Genomic DNA, 12,187 nt, shown 5'->3' on the forward strand with positions numbered 1-12,187 from the left:
TTGTTATGATATTTCAACTGGAAAAGATTTCCTATAACGAATAACAAAATGTGAAATTGAAACGGAAAAATAAATAAAGGTTAAGCCAACTGTATACAAAATTAATATAAAATTCTCTGAGTTTATTTAAAATTATTTATTATTATAGTGTTTTCTTTTTCTTAGGCACGTTTTATACGATCAATTAAATTTTAGTTTACAATTATTAAACACTACAGGGCGAGGTTATCAAAAATTTCGTTTATGTCGTAGTCTCTTGAAGCTACATGGTTGTAAATTTTTTGCCCAGTCTCACGATTTACGGCGTTATAAATTCTGAACGAATGCGGATAGTAAATAGAAAAAGTGAGTGAATTTTTCAGCAAGACCTAAATTCGACATGACCTTTTTAGGATACTGTCGGTTGTGACGCAGTTTTACTGCCAACATCACCTATCGTAAAAGTATCTTCTTGCAAGTCATACAGAAATAACGACTAATGCATTAAGCGTTTATAAGATGATGCTAGATACTCACAGAAATGTTAACCAAAGTGTATTCGCTTATATTCCCTTATCCTCAAAGTACAATTAATCATATTTATTTTTCTGAACGATTGTAAAGAATTTTCTGAGGAAAGGCCCTTCTATTGTTACCTACCTGACTACCAAACAAGGATTACGTTTTTTTGAGCTTATACTTGTATGTATGTATATATTCATACTATTCGGCTTTGATATAATATTCATATTTTATCTTTTGGAACATTAAAAGCGTTTCCTTTAATGTACCAAACCATGATACCTTCGAACTATTTTGAAAATAATAATCCTCATCATTTACTTCTTTCACTCAAATACATTATACGCAAAATATTAAAATAAAAAAAAAATATAATAATTTGAGAAAAATTCTTGTTTCTGAATTTAATTTTTTTTTCAATACCAAGATTATTAGATTTAGATTTTGATGTAAAGTTGTCTAAACTTCCATGTAGAGCTTATGCCAATTTTATGTATCGTATAATATATTGTATCATAGGGGAGGTTCGCTGATCATCCTTTACACAGATTATACTAATAATCTATATAAGTTGTTCAATCTGAACTCAAATTTCTTGTAATAAAATCAATTATATAAGTACATTTTGTAATTGACACTACTTTACGTTACGTTTAAATATCTATTGAAATATAGCTTATTATAATCCAAAAAAAATGGATATGTGACTTGAGTTAATAATTTACTAATTTTTATATACTATGCTCGTTAGAGATTTAATTCGATATTTTATTTGATGATAAATTTTATACGACTTTCACTGATACATATTATATTCTTTATTGCACTTAAAAAAAAGAAATAAGTAAAAATCATATTTACAAAGAATGTTGGCAAGGGCGAACTTATCTCTAGAAGAGATCTCTACCAGTCTATCCATCGGAATGAGAATTTCTGTTATCGCGGGGCACAGAAGTGCAAGAGTGATTAATAATAATAATTATATGTACGATTTTATTTTTGTGTTTACCTACACATTAGGGATTCTAAACATTTTTTGAATATCATATCAATCAATTTTTGAGCATGGTGTCGTCTCCTGTCAAAAGATTTTCATTGTAATATGAAACTTTGAATAGTTACGGGTCTCTGTAAAAGAACTCACTATAGACGGCGCCACGGTTCGCTTAAACCGAAAATAAAAAATCATCATATCAAGAATTTCGCTCTGGCGGGTACATCGTTCCATAGCTTAATTGGCTAGAGCGCCGACACGGTCAGTCGGAGACGCGGGTTCGAATCCCGCTGGAGCGGTCAATTTTTGATATGATATTCAAAAAAATAATAATTATTATTATAAATCTATAAAATTATTCAGAATTAATAATATAAAATACATAAATACTTGATTACATACACACTTACATGAACATACATTTTATTGGCCAAGCAAATATATTTCGTAATTATAACTCTGCCATAATTTCAATATATTTCTCAATATTGTTCGGTAATTTCTATTAAATTTTAGAATTTTATATTTTCTAGATTTACAATAAAAGATTATCGTTTTCGCAGACGTAAATAATTGAAGAGTAGTATATTATCCCATTGTATATGATTACGATCCAAATAATTGATAGTTTCATTGCTTTCATAATATATTGCAATAATCGGATCCAGACTAATTGTAGACTTAAACAAATTCTCGATCATAAGAGGATCAGATAAAACTCGTTGTTTTCATACAGTAAGCTTTTTCCTTGAAAAATTGACGAACTATCTAATGAAAGTGTATTTTGTCTTGAAAATCTTTAAGCTTTGTACTCGCTATAAATCTGTTACTTAAGACATAAGTTTGGTTTTGGCACCAACAAAACGAACATGTCAGGATGGCCGCTGGAATTTTGAAAGTCTTAAGATAACTGTAGTTTAAAGCAACTTAGTCTATATGTACATTTATTGTATATATGTCTATTATATATTTAATATATTAACATACATATATAATGGCAAAAAGCGGTTTGCGTCGGACTTTCCTAACAATTCTAGACAGTTTTAGGACTACTGATCGGAAGTTAAACTATTGTAAAAAAACGCATGACAATAATAAAACAAATATTTTATGTAGTACAAAAGGCATGGGGAAGTAGGAGCCCGGGTGTAGAGAAATATAATTTTAAAAAAACATCTTTTATAAGCCAGAAAGTACACTATATGTATTATTATTTCATACGATCAATACCTACACAAAGTTCCTGTTATAATTCAAAATTTTGGAAGAAATATGTAAAAAATTTTGAAATGATAAATCTCCGAAGTTTGATTACTAAAAATGGTATATTAGTAATCATATATGCAAGCCCTATTATAAATAAGAAATGGCTTAAAAAGGCTTAAGATAGACAAGTTTTGAGAATGTTATTAAAATAGATTCCACATTTATCTAGACAAAATTATAAGAATCAAATAAATATATACCTTTTTATCAATATTTCTATCATATGAAATATATTACAATTTATTTGAAAAAATATATTTATTGACTTATTTATAAAATTCACAATATTCATTCGTATTTTTGTTTCAATTACAGTATTTTTATCATCATTATGTACATACGCTAAAGTAATAGGTACATACCCTTAAGAATTATATAATAGCAATAAGACCTGTAACAAAAAATAAGAATATTCATAGTTATTTTAAACAATTGAAGATATATAAGAGAATAGTAAAAAATGTATTCTTTGAACACTTGTTTTCCAGTAATATGGTGCTCATTAGCGAAGGAAGCTAACAGGGTTCACATCAAACGGAAACGTCTTAAACGGTCCTCTGGTAAGAACATTTTTATATTGTGTATTATTGTAAGCTTTGAAAAGTATTTTCTATTTTCGATATAACTGTTATTTTCCTAGATTCTCGGCCGGAACTGGTGTATACTTTTATTGAGCAAGCTGTGCAACCAGGTGCGCAAGTTGCGTTAAAATGCGCAGCTGTTGGTGAACCTCCGCCTCGGTTCCGATGGCATTTAGATGGACAACCCATACCGTCGCATCACGGGTAACTAACATTTTAAAAAAATAAAAATTAAAAAAAAATGACAACAGTAATATTATTTTATAGAACGTTAAATTGAAAACATTATTACAAAAAAATTGGTCAGACAATTCATACACTATATATTTAAACAGTTTGCCGACTCATTGAAATGACTCATTTAAAGTTTAGAATGATTTAAAATTCGTAGAATAAATTTTAAAACAACCAAATACAATTACGAGTTAATAGTAGTTTTGTAAATCAAATAAGTATAAGGGGTAGTGGACTTTATGGTGAGGAAGAAGAAAGAAAGGTGTTGGCTTCCATTACTCCTGTTTATTTACTATTTGTTACTTATTTTTTCTAGAAAATTTTTGTAGTCCATTCAAGTCAGTTACTACCTACTATCTAGGCTTAGTCTAGCATTAGACATTTACCGGCTTTGAAGGAAACATCTTTGTAATAGAATGCGTCAAGCGATTAATATTTTAGCAACGCAATAACAGAGAGTAATTGAAAAACAAAATAATATGTTTTTTTTATTACGTGAAGTGAGTGAAAAAAAAAATCGATTAGTAATATAAAGAGTAAATAACATAAAGAGAAAGATCGCTGGGTACACACCTTGCCATTCAATTTATATAAAAGCTTATACTTGTAAATATTTTTAACATCAAAGCAATTTAATATATCTTTCTCGTATTTTAAAAAAATATATGCTCGTATCATTGAGCCGTTTAAAATGAAAATAAAATAAGCAATAATAAATGTTAGAGAATACTGAAAAGAAATGTCAAACCTTTTAGGAGCGGCATTATTTTTATACACGATTCAATAACTTCTCTCTGTGTCAGGGCAATTATAACAGAGGGTCGGGAAACTGGGCCAAGCAGCATCGGATCGAGTCACAATTACATACTGTCGACGCTGTCTCTAAACAGCGCGAGGGTTGAACACGGCGGACGATATGAGTGCCGAGCCACAAACAATCATGGTACAGTCACGCATGCAGCTCGACTCAATGTTTACGGTAAATATGTTACAAATTAAATCAAATTATGTTCCACGTGTCTTGGCTTTCACCTTTTTATCATCAAATGAAAAGAGAGGTTCAACATTTAGATTATGTTATCGAATGTGCTTCAATTTATTTAATAAGTCACACTTCAATTTTACTTACTATACATTTATTTCTAGGTCCACCATACATTCGCTCTATGAATCCAGTAAAAGCAGTTGCTGGATCTGACATCACAATTTGGTGTCCATACTATGGATTTCCAATCGAGTAAGCGTTACTATCTTATACATAAAATTCTCGTGTCACAATGTTAGTTACCATACTCCTCCGAAACGGCTGAACCGATTTTAATGAAATTTTGTGTGCATATTGGGTAGGTCTGAGAATCTTTTTTTCATACCTCTAAGTTAAGGGGAAAGGGATTTAAGGAGGTTATTAACATATATGGCAAAACAACGTTTGCGGGGTCGCCTAGTCCATATATATAATTCTTTTCATAACTTAGTTCAAAAGGCCAAGTGTAATACTGTTATTGTTTTTAAAGTTCAGTAAAATGGGAAGGCGGAGTGGCTAATGACCCGCGTTACCAACAATCAGACGGTCAGCTCACCATCACTAATGTGGACCGTACTCGGGATAGAGGCGGCTGGATTTGTTCCGTTCTAACTCCTGGAGGTGAACTCGCGAGGAGAGAGGTATGAGACAAAATTGGATAATATCATTATGCTTTGAAACTCTTATTAAAGATATTAAGTGTATTGTTATAGAGTAATTACGAATTTCATCTCATGATTTATCGTTAGATAGGGCTTTAAATAAACACTAATTTTTATTCCCCAAAAACAAAATAAAGCTTATATTTCTTAAAAATATTTTCTTCTTTTACGTAGAAAAGAGATTTAGTTAGGACCTTCGTTGTAATTGATTTAAAAGTTAGTGAGTTATGAGGTAACAGTCAGGAATAGACTGGTAAATTAATTTGTATAAGAAAAGTAATTTAAAATATTCATATCATCACAATTTTCGTTTGTCAAAAAAAAAATACTTTACTACAATTAATAAACGCAGTAAAGAAATTAGATAAGTCAGTAATTAGACATTAATAAGTAGAAGTCACGTCGTGTGTAGGAAGTACACAGAGATAGGGCATTGCAGAATATCCTGCTCAAAATCTAGAGCAGACCAACTGGGGAAGTATCTTGACCTTACAGAGGATCACACCTATGGTTATTAAGGTGATCAGAGCTCCGGGGGGGGGGGGGATCGCTTGCTACTGCGATCGCTTACCATACCACGTGAGCTGTATGCTTGTATGCCAACCTAGTTATATGAAAAAAAAAACGCATAACAAAAATTATATAAGGCTTATATTTATTCTGTGTAAAAAATTGTCACATATAAAAAAGCTACTTGTAAAGCACTGCAAACGATAAAGAGGTCAAAATCAAAATGTTTGATATGTTATATTTTTGTATGCACTTGTGTCTCTCGCGAACAAAAAAGATAAGTACTCGTCAGATTTTAATGAAAATTGAAGTGATAAGAGCTTGTATTCCACATAACACATTTATATCTGAGAAATATAAAAAAAAAATACTTATACATTTTTTTATTAAATAATATTACATTTTTATATAAACCATTTTGCAAAGAAAGCATACAGCTTATGGAAAGAGTGTCTGGACAAAGTGAAAGCTTTATATCACTTAATAAAATTAAAATTAAACGTGAAAAGAAGGAAAACCTGACTCACTAGGATAAGTGGGCAATTTAATGAAATTCTATAGATAGATTAAAGTTAGATTAAATTGGTGAGTAATGCTTATTAAGCATTCTTGGAATAATCTAATTATATCTCATATCAAATTGCCTCGTTTAGGCAATTGAGTGATCAAGAAAAATTCTTCACTATTAGTGTCATTACAGACTTTAAGTCAAATTGTAATTCGAAATGCATTACAAGAAATATTTACTATTGTTTTTGATTTTAAATAAACAAAGTCAGTCAGTTTAGTAAAAATTGTTCGATTTTATCAGGACAGTTTGGTTCATTATGAAGACTCACAGGCCAATGTTGACAGGTGCAAGTAAACGTGGTATCGCCGCCTGTTCTGTCGCCCATCGTATTCCCACCAGGGCTGCGTGCCGGTGATCGCGCTCAACTCACGTGCACTGTCACCTCTGGTGATATGCCAGTCTACTTCTCCTGGCTCAAAGATAAGATGCCCATTTCTAATGTGCTACAGGTTAGTAATTACCTTAGTTCTTGTACTGTTGAAACAGCTTATATATACCCTGGATTTGGCCAAACCCAACTGCCCAATACGATAATAAAATAATATAAGTATATTTTCATGATAAAAACTTAATTATACCTTTGTATCTTGTTTTGGTCCCCATATATGTTATATTTCTTATAATGTAAATAGTTTAATACCACTCATGGGTTATTTAAAAAAAAAGATAATAAAAAGAAACACTTATTGAAGCCATATTATTTTTTTTTAAAGTAATGATATTTAATTTAGTTAATACAATATGAAACATACGGACGTTAACAAACATTGTTCTCTCATATGTATGATTCTCTTTGATTAAAACGTTTTTCTATTTAGCTTATTTTTATTGAAATCTTTTTTTTATCTCCGTACTTTTGATACAGAATTTATGATTAACTAAACAAATAAAATTAAATTCACTAGGCAAAGTTACCAATTTTGTTTTTGACACGGGCCTGTTTGTTACAAACGTTTCATTTGACTGTTATGTAGTTAAAAAAATGCAAATATTCTAACTAATTTTCGAGCTATTTTTTGACATAGGTGGACGAGCGAGGTGCTGAGTTCTACAGCATGCTTCTATTTAAGAGCCTAACAGCTGCCCACAGCGGTGTATACACGTGTGTAGTTACCAATACTGCGGGAAAAGCCAATATGTCTGCTGAACTAGCTATTAAGGGTTTGTATATAATTATATATTGTATGTCGTCTAGTATTTTTAATGTAGAAGTAACTCCAAATGACTTTTAGTTTATCATGCTAAAATCGCTTAATCATTTTACATCTGATCTAACTTAACATTTGAGTTTAACAATACTTGAAGAAGAATATAGAAGAGTATTTGCGGTCCTTTTTCTATGAATACAAATTTTTTTATGTTTGTCTAAATTTTATTGTACCTAATATTTTATTATCGTATACTTAATTAAATTTTTGTCAATAGTTCCACCATTTTGGCAAATTGAGCCATCAGATGGGGCAGTTCTATTGAACGGATCTCTAACCGTCAGCTGTGAAGCAAGAGGCCATCCACCACCCACTATTTACTGGACAAAGTTTACAGGTAAACTTTATTATAGGTACCAATAATTCCTATCAACCTATTCATGTTCTATTTCACTTGTTATATGTAAACAGTTATACATGTTCATTATTACTTTCAATGTTTGAAATTAAATTTTAAAAGGAATTTATATAAATTTGTCTTTAATTATAAGGTAGTACAGAAACAGCTCTGGGCGGGGTGTCTGAGCCGGTAGTGCTTGGTAATGGCTCCTTGAGGCTTGAGTCGGCTCGCGCTGAACATTCTGGGAAATATCGCTGTAGAGCAGAAAATGGCGTACCACCAGCCTTGTCTAAAACTTTAACGATACACGTCAATGGTAAGAATTAAATGCATTTACTATATAAAAAAAATTGTAACCCTCTTTTCATATTTGCGTTTGACTTAATGTACTAAATGGAAACATAATGACGCGAGCGATTTGTGACACTTAATCCCCCTCTTCGCCGTATACCAGCGGAACTTCCGTCTCGCCTTTTATTTACCGAGTAATGAAAATGTTGCTTAATAACTTTCGGGGTGTATTTATTATTTGCATAATAGAATCATTGATATACGTCTTATTCGACCTATATTTTTACGAGAACCTAAAAGTCGAAGATTGAGTCCATAAAACCACAAGACCGCAGCGTCGAGCTCCTTATATTTTATGCCCAAAGCGATAGGTACTATCGACATTACTACTTATCCCTGTTTTTATACATGTAAGTATATTATATAGCTTTGAGACTTCGTTGGGATTATTGCATGAAAGCAGTCACGTATAAAAATATCTAAACCTGCTTGCTATTACAAGTGGTTCACAGATAATAATAACAATTAGGTAATTATTATTATTCTGTCCTTGGAAAGGAGAATGATACGATTCCATACATTCTTGGGCCAAAATGTAATGAAATGAAAATGGTATCAATTAATGCATTTAGGCTTATTGCTTCCTCGCTGAAAATTATCTATATTTTGGCTATCTGAGAGTGAAGTTATTAGACTTTTTGTAAAAGTGAGGTTATGTTACAATGTCTATAAAAAACGCGATCACTAAGTTCTTGTAGCATTAATATTTGTTATATTTAGTGAAGACTGTTTGAAAACTCACTACGAATATTCATATACACTTGAAACCATAAATAAATATCAGGAATGGACTCAGAATGCATCGGAAAACAGTAAACACGAAACGAGTGACGGACACAGTATTATTGTTAGTCAGCTTTCAAAGCTGTCATTAAAAATATGATTTATTTTAAATCGATATGAAATCGATAATCATTTTGGTTTATCAGATATTAATTGATATTGTCCATAGTAATGTAACTTTATTTAAATGCACTTTATTGTTTACAGCTTTAATTGTGCATCTAAATATCTTGAATTAATTAACTAGTGCAAACCTTTTTTTTTTGAATTCTGAAATCGATTGTAGTTGAATCGATACCCAAATAATTTGATGAAAACTATCTTTCTCAATTTTCTCCGCTTCTAGATTCAGAATTGAGCTGATATTTTATATTTTAAATTAAAAAAATATGACCAATTTTTTAAACAATATCTCTACTCATTACATTTTGGCCCAAAAGTCCCATTCTCCTTTAGATAATTATACTTTTTGTTTGCTCTTCTTATTTGTTTTAATTATTTACTGCTGAACACAAAGCTACAAACATCAGTAATATTAATTAGACTGTCGACTCGACTACTGTCTAAGATGATTTATTTTCCCCAGATGTATACGACATGTTTGTAGAGCTTAAACGCTTTAACCAGTTCGAACAATGGTTCCATTAAATTCGTACAAGCGTTTTCAACGTTTACAGCTACTATGGCGGCATTGGAAATCTAATACGGCGTGCTATGCAATACAATACTTAATTCACTAACGACATTATAATGGTTTTGTACTTGATGTTGTTATTAATTGTCTACATGTACACTACAAGCCTTCGTGATGTTAACTTTTGACCATTAAGTTATATTTGGTATAGGTGCTAAATTTAGACCTATTGTATAGGCGAAATATAAATAATAATTAAAACAAATATACTTATTTAACATTTTTATTGTACATTTTAAAATTATGATTACATTAAATAAAGTATACAAGTTCACATATCGCAATACCTGAATATTGTGCTTTTATTTCTATAATTTATTTTCTTTTAAGTGTATGGTCTATAATCTTTCTCCTTTTTTGATTTTAGATGAATTAAATTTTTAGTTTCAGTTTTTCCCTAAAACTACCTTTGCATGTTATACAGATATATTTATTACATTGTACAGAGCCGGCACGGTTCGAAACCCCATCGGTGAATGTAACTGCAAAGTTGGGGGACACGGTGCGGCTCGCGTGCGTCGCGCGGGGCGACAATCCTCTAGCGATGTCGTGGAGCCATTCAGGGAGGGCTTTACCGAATTCCGATTACAGGTATATTATATTACTCAAATATTTTACTGGTGCTATCAAGGTGAATTGAAATTTTTATGTGTCAAACGTTTCTAAATTATAAAATGTAGTTATGAAGATAACAATCTACATCGAAAGTCACTTTGTATTTTATTTGATATTTTCAATAATAGTATACCGCATCTAATAATGTTAAGAATATTGTAAAATTTTATTGCATAAAGTGAAAAGTTTATATGTACAAAAGAACGTTGCTACCAGATCTATCACGGATTTTAAAACAATATTTAATTACTTACGTACCTAATCCTATATTTTTCAAAATATAAGTTTGAATTCCATTAAAAATCGTTATTAACAGGATGAGTATATCAGAGACACGCAGTGCGGAAGGTCTGCGCAGTGAGCTAGTGATTGAGAGAGCTGATAGGAGGGACTCGGGAGTTTATCGTTGTCAGGCGTCCAACCCCTACGGGAGGTCTGATCACTTCGTACACCTCGGGGTGCAAGGTTAGTGTTAATAAAATTTATGTAGCTCAAAAGATACTTCAATGTGTGTAAATAAAATGATTACGGTACTTTATTGTGATAATTTATGGGTAAGTAGATACGATGATTTAAGACTTATTTTGTAGTTATTAGACATTATCTTTTATTTTCAAAGCTAAGTACGTACCACGTGTATTTATACAGATAATAATCAATTACTAGATGGCTTTAGTCTTAAACTGAAGTAGAACACAGCAGGAAATATCCTGTTCAAAATCTACGACAGCCCGACTTGGGAAGTAATTCGACCTTACAGCGCCATCGTCGCTGTTATACATCGTTCTTATGAAATATTTTCAATTAACGATTTTTATTTCCGATATTTCATACTAATATTCTATACAATATATTCGTATGTTTTGTTCCATTTAACACCTGAATAATTAAAACCACATCATCATCATCACCGCATCACAGCAGCTTTTCGCGGCTCACTACTGGACATAAGCCTCCACAAAATCACGCCAAAACCGTGAACTCGTGTGTTTTGCTCATAGTCACCACGCTGGGCAGGCGGGTTGGTGACCGGCTGTCTTTGTCGCACGTATTTCAAAGCCAGCAGTTGGATGATTATCCCGCTATCGGTCGGCTTTTTAAGTTCCAAGGTAGTAGTGGAACTGTGTTATCCCTTAGTCGCCTCTTACGACACCCACGGGAAGAGAGGGGGTGGCTATATTCTTTGATGCCGTAACCAATTAAATAGTAATTAAAATATGTATTTACAAATACAAATAGACTTTTACGTAAGTCACTGTTATTTTGTAAAAGACATAAACTTTTTTATTTTTTGTTGTCTTACTTTTTTATTTTAAAACATAGAACCTTATGTTTTGGTGAGAAATTTAAAAATTAGTTACCAAGTTCCTAAATAAATCTTAGTTGTTCTGCTGGTTCTAAATTGTGTGTCCGGCACGCACTCGACCAGTTCTTTATTGTTATTGTGACTTTTATTACCTTTATTTTTACTGAAGGCCGCGGGTGAAATAGAAAGTAATTCGATAAACATTGTTTATAAAAGAAACTTAATAGTAATTATTATGTATTTGTGTATTTTAAATTGTAACAATTCATATTGGTCATATAGTAATAGTATTTGGTTATTATCAGACATCTAATATGGAAGACACCTAGGTGTTTGTTACCTGCGGCTTATTTGTATAAAATTTTTCTTAACTTCCCATTTTTTGCAAAATAAATAAATTTTCACTGTTAAAAAAAAGAATATGAAATATACATGAATATAAATAAATATCTTATAATACACACACACACACACGGCCGTCTGTTCCGATGTTAAGCAACTCAATGCTTGTGTTACAGGTAACAGCCGACAATTATAGCTAAATATT

General features: G+C 31.4%; 1 protein-coding gene across 1 annotated transcript in view; it reads left to right on the forward strand.

Moving 5' to 3' along the window:
• The first annotated feature begins 3,221 nt into the window (after positions 1 to 3,221).
• Positions 3,222 to 12,187, forward strand: part of LOC123662519 (Down syndrome cell adhesion molecule-like protein Dscam2) — a 33,611-nt gene continuing 24,645 nt past the window's right edge. The window contains exons 1-11 of the mRNA XM_045597362.1: positions 3,222 to 3,321; positions 3,402 to 3,546; positions 4,380 to 4,555; positions 4,723 to 4,813; positions 5,091 to 5,241; positions 6,628 to 6,792; positions 7,369 to 7,504; positions 7,769 to 7,888; positions 8,043 to 8,207; positions 10,166 to 10,310; positions 10,651 to 10,799. Of these exons, the coding sequence (XP_045453318.1) occupies positions 3,222 to 3,321; positions 3,402 to 3,546; positions 4,380 to 4,555; positions 4,723 to 4,813; positions 5,091 to 5,241; positions 6,628 to 6,792; positions 7,369 to 7,504; positions 7,769 to 7,888; positions 8,043 to 8,207; positions 10,166 to 10,310; positions 10,651 to 10,799 (1,543 nt within the window). The remainder of the gene's footprint in view (positions 3,322 to 3,401; positions 3,547 to 4,379; positions 4,556 to 4,722; positions 4,814 to 5,090; positions 5,242 to 6,627; positions 6,793 to 7,368; positions 7,505 to 7,768; positions 7,889 to 8,042; positions 8,208 to 10,165; positions 10,311 to 10,650; positions 10,800 to 12,187) is intronic.

Source organism: Melitaea cinxia, chromosome 18 (assembly GCF_905220565.1).
Source record: "Melitaea cinxia chromosome 18, ilMelCinx1.1, whole genome shotgun sequence".
Lineage (NCBI taxonomy): Eukaryota > Metazoa > Arthropoda > Insecta > Lepidoptera > Nymphalidae > Melitaea > Melitaea cinxia.